The sequence below is a fragment of the Haplochromis burtoni genome, unplaced genomic scaffold, assembly GCF_018398535.1.
Source record: "Haplochromis burtoni strain Fernald_Lab_line unplaced genomic scaffold, NCSU_Asbu1 Contig_117, whole genome shotgun sequence".
Taxonomy (NCBI): Eukaryota; Metazoa; Chordata; class Actinopteri; order Cichliformes; family Cichlidae; genus Haplochromis; species Haplochromis burtoni.
This window is the reverse complement of record NW_024582478.1, coordinates 1151253-1155628: the sequence shown is the minus strand read 5'-3', so window position 1 is coordinate 1155628 and position 4376 is coordinate 1151253. Positions and strand designations below refer to the sequence as shown.

The window sequence follows — 4376 nt, the reverse complement described above, 5'->3', positions numbered from 1 at the left end:
ACAAAATGACATCAAACAGGCAAACTTATCCAAATGAGTTTGCCTGGTTCAGCAACTTTCAGCTGGAAGGGCGACTCGCCCGATGAGCTTCATTTAACAACAGCGAGCATTTCTGTGGGATTATTCTGGGATTTAAGGCTGATCTGTGCGTCTCCGACGGCGGTTTTATCTGTAGAGTAAACACGCGCAGGAGCAGGACACGAGTTCGGAGGTGTGCCAGCGAGCCAAACGCTGCCGGTCTGGCGGGCGGGCCAGCTCTCTGCTCGCCTGACATTCCTCGGCACACACGCAACCTTCCCGCCTTTAGCCAAAACCTCCCACAGCTCCAACTGTTTATTCCTTTAGTGACCTGCGCATTCCTGGAAAACATACCGACTACAAGAGTGTGACGCCATGAATGAAAGCTACACACGCGTGCACACACACACACTTCTGGTGAATATCACTCCCACTGCAGTGACGTTATTTGTATTTTTGGCCTTCTGCATCTTCCATAACAAATGTTTTATTACTCTGTTGTGTCCAAGTGCAGTTTGGTTTTATTCAACCACAGAGAGCAGGAGGGGAAACGCTGCCCTGACACACCAGTTAGTTTTTGTTACCTGTCGACCAATCAGGGTGGCACACATTCATCAGAAGGTGCGTTTAAAGGACGTAAGCGTGTTGCTTTTGAATGAAAGGTTGTTTGAGTGCAGAACGGACACGTCAGCAGGTAACAGGCGGCCTGGGAGGCACATTAAACACATTTAACATGACTAAGTGCTCATGTTGATTTCACACATCAAATGAAGCCAAATCACCATCACCTGCTCGTTTTCAGCCCACGTCTCACCCGTCTCTTCTGCACTCACCCATTTATTGTATTTGAGCGGTCCCGTGAAGCCCATCGCCTCGATGAGCTTTGTGAAGGCGCCGACCTCCTCGTCCGTGTGCTGATGCGTCTCCTTCACGTTACGGAGCTGAAGGACAAAAAGAAAAAGCGGAGCGGTGAAAAAAACGACAGCGAAAACAGAAACTGCTCCTTCAGCAGGTGGGATGTCAAACGTGTGCTGCGTGACCCTGGTTAAATCAGCACGTGACGACGCACCTGTGCGGCGCGACCTTTACCGCTCACTAAATTAATACGCTGACCTACTCCGAGCTGCACGCCGTCTTCGTGCTTTGACAGTTTTATTACAGCCACCACGACCCCGCTAACCTTCATCAGGACGCGCAGATGTGCCGAAGTTTTCTCCCAGTTTTCAAGCTTCATTAAAAACAACAAAACCAGTTGAAGCCTCGAACACACGGAGCAGGCAGGAAGTGCTTTAAAGGCACGAATACGACACGACTGAACTCAGAATTCATTAAATTCATCCTGAAATCCAAGCAGGTGTGAAAAACTACAGGCTGAATAATCAACCCTTTAAAAGAGGAATTACAGTTTATTTGTTTTCATTTAAGCAGAAAATGAGGAGGTCCCGAGTGCAGAACAACTGGCTTCACAAAATGCCTCCGAGATGACGGAGATGGAATCGACCGAGTGAAAAGAAAAGTGTTATTTATCAGCAAAGAGTATATATGTTTGGCATATCGGTGGCCCACCCACTGGGACAAAAGAGCTGCTGCACAGCTGTTTTGAAGCAGTCCATCTGCGGGTTCAACAATGAGGGTTATTTGTTCATGTGCTTGCGTGAGATGTTACCTGTGTGGCGACATGCAGCGTCCGGCACGGCGTTACTAATGGAGAGGAGACGCCCGCCTGCTGACAGGCGGCCAGCGCTCTGAAACAGGCTTCCTGATCCAACCCCTGCAAGGAGAGAGAAGCTAAGTCAGGCTGAGCACAAACGATCGACTGTTTTATTTGTTGACTTGTTTTTAAAGACGGATCAAACACCTGCTCGTCTCCCACTAACAGCAGTGATCTTCACGTCACAGCTCAGTGTTGTTCTCAGGTTTAGCCAGTTTTCGTGACCCTTTAGCATTTTTTGTTTGAACTGCACGAAACATCCTTCGTTAACCCTCTGACTGCTGGACAGGCTTTGTCTGAGTCAACATTTATAAACTATTAGGTCTCTGCACCACCCAACGTCACTGAGTAGAAAGACCTGCAACAATAATCTGATTAGTTGATCTGATTAAGTTCATTCAGATTTGTAAAAACATGATGTAAATTTAAAACCTTTCAAAGTGGACTCAAGCTCAAAGAGAATGAAGAGACCGCTGCGATGAGCTGATGGCCTAAACTCCCATATACTGTGTCAAAGAGACACTGAGGGAACAAAAGAAGAAGAAGAAATGCACACAAGACTGAGAAAGTGGGCCACCTCCTCTGACCCAGAGTTCATTTAAGATGATCAGACATGAGGGGGGGGTCACCTTTCCTGTGAGCTGAATAATCAATAACCTAAAAGTGACCCTGCACAGCTCAAAAACCAGCTCCTGTGACGGACCGATGGACTGTTTGTCTGTGAAGGCACCATTTCTGCTAAACAGTATTACAGACTTCAGAATAATATTTTCTGCGCTCCAGTCTTTTTCCAGGTAAAGCACCGCTTACTTCAGCGAGACGAAGCCCAAACATCCTGCATGTACTAAAAGAGCCCGCGTGCATTGGACACCCTGGACCCTCAGACTGATATTAAAATGTCCAACTTTACAGCAGGAAAAACAAACATGTTTACAGCTGGACACAAAAATCCTTTCCCTAATCTAATTTCATACTCGAGTTAGGCGACTTTGAGTAGTATCCCAGCTGTGGATGTGTGCTGCTTCAACTTTAAACGTTGCTGCTCGTGCTAGTCGGCACTAAACGTAGTAGTCAGTTACCCTCACTTTATTATAGTGCGGCGGCACCTTGGTGCGCAGGCCTGACACACAACAGCACCTCTCCGAAGTGTAACCGAGTCCACTGTGCTCAGCTGATTATTTTCTGACAATTGGATCAGCTGACTAGGTGACAAGTCCCTGAACTGAACTTCTCGGATAAATAATACGGCGGCTGTGCCATATTATTTGTCATATTGGTCTCTGGTCCAGTTTTTGACAGTAAACCATTGGACGGTCTATACTGGTCTATTTGTTGCACCCACGTGGTTTGTGGACAGAGCTCAACCGTCGTTCACTTCTACCTCCTAAAAACATCATCATCATCATCATCATCATCATGCCAACAGGATAACACAGAGGTTTTAACAACACAAACAGCTGACACGTCCATCATTTACATACAGTCTATGGTTCAGTGACCCATTAAAACATTTGGACCAAAGCGAAGCTCGAACACGTGACTGATGACTCTGGTCTTCTACAGAGTAATTTCATTATCTCGGGTGACAAACACGTTATTATTCACATATGACAGAAGCCTCGGATTGAATGTGTGATGTAGAGTTTCTGTGCTCGGTGTAAAGAAAGCCTTTAAACTGGAGCGCACTTTAGAGCTGTTACTGCGAGTCTTTGGTCGAGTTCGCCTCCATTAATCTGAGCCCTGAGATTAATCCTGCTAATGGAGCTCGCAGGCTGTCCGTGTGAGTCTGTGTGAAACTCAAACACACACGGAGACAGATGAGCGCTCACTCCGTCACCTGTCGCTGTGTGTTCACCCAGCTGTCACCTCGAACATCAGCCTCAACTTCTTCACCTGTTAGCCGGCTAAGCTAACGCCAGCGGGGCGTTTCTTACCTTGCCCCCGGCAGAGGCGGCCCTGCAGGCGGACACATGAGCGAAGCTTCTGGCGGCGAACTGCAGCGGCCGCCGATACATGGCTGCACGAAGACCCGCTGTTAGAGCCGAGAAGCGGGCTGCAGAGTCACGGAGGCTCCCTGCACGGAAACCTTCTGGTTTGGTAACAGCAGCAATGTCAACGGAATCTGTCCGGCACTGAATAGTGTCCGGGTAGAAATATACAAAGTGAAGAAAAGGTCCGCTTTTAACCCGCTCCGATTAAAGTTGAATCTTCCATTGCTGGAAAAAGAACTTGGAGCCTTCACTGAAGTTAAGCAGGAATACTGCACTGCAAAAATACCATTCAAAAGAAAGTACACAAAGCGCTATGCTCAAGCATCCCGACCCCCCAATCTTAATAAAGTAACAAAAAACAATCAAACGCACACACACACCCAATGCACCCACTGTCGCCAAAGTTCTGCTCATAAACAAACATTTTAATTATAATTCCACAAAGAGTAAAGTAACTGTACACTGGAGGATAACAAGCTTTGTAAGAATTAAATCTACTGACAATGACAAATGTGACGTTGACCTTGAGTGCATTTCCAGTGAAGACCTATTATCATTGTGTGTAAGCTTTGACCAATCCTCCAAAACGTCTGTGCATGGATGGACTAACAAATGTCTCACAATAGCATGAGCTTATAAGTCCTTTGGCTGTGCTA

General features: G+C 46.8%; 1 protein-coding gene across 1 annotated transcript in view; it reads right to left on the bottom strand.

Moving 5' to 3' along the window:
* The window catches only part of LOC102291128 (ubiquinol-cytochrome-c reductase complex assembly factor 1), a 15519-nt gene extending 11636 nt beyond the window's left edge, over positions 1 to 3883 (bottom strand). The window contains exons 1-3 of the mRNA XM_005928931.3: positions 3664 to 3883; positions 1685 to 1789; positions 852 to 959 (exon numbers count right to left, since the gene is read on the bottom strand). Of these exons, the coding sequence (XP_005928993.1) occupies positions 852 to 959; positions 1685 to 1789; positions 3664 to 3744 (294 nt within the window). The 5' untranslated portion in view covers positions 3745 to 3883. The remainder of the gene's footprint in view (positions 1 to 851; positions 960 to 1684; positions 1790 to 3663) is intronic.
* Positions 3884 to 4376: the final 493 nt, after the last annotated feature.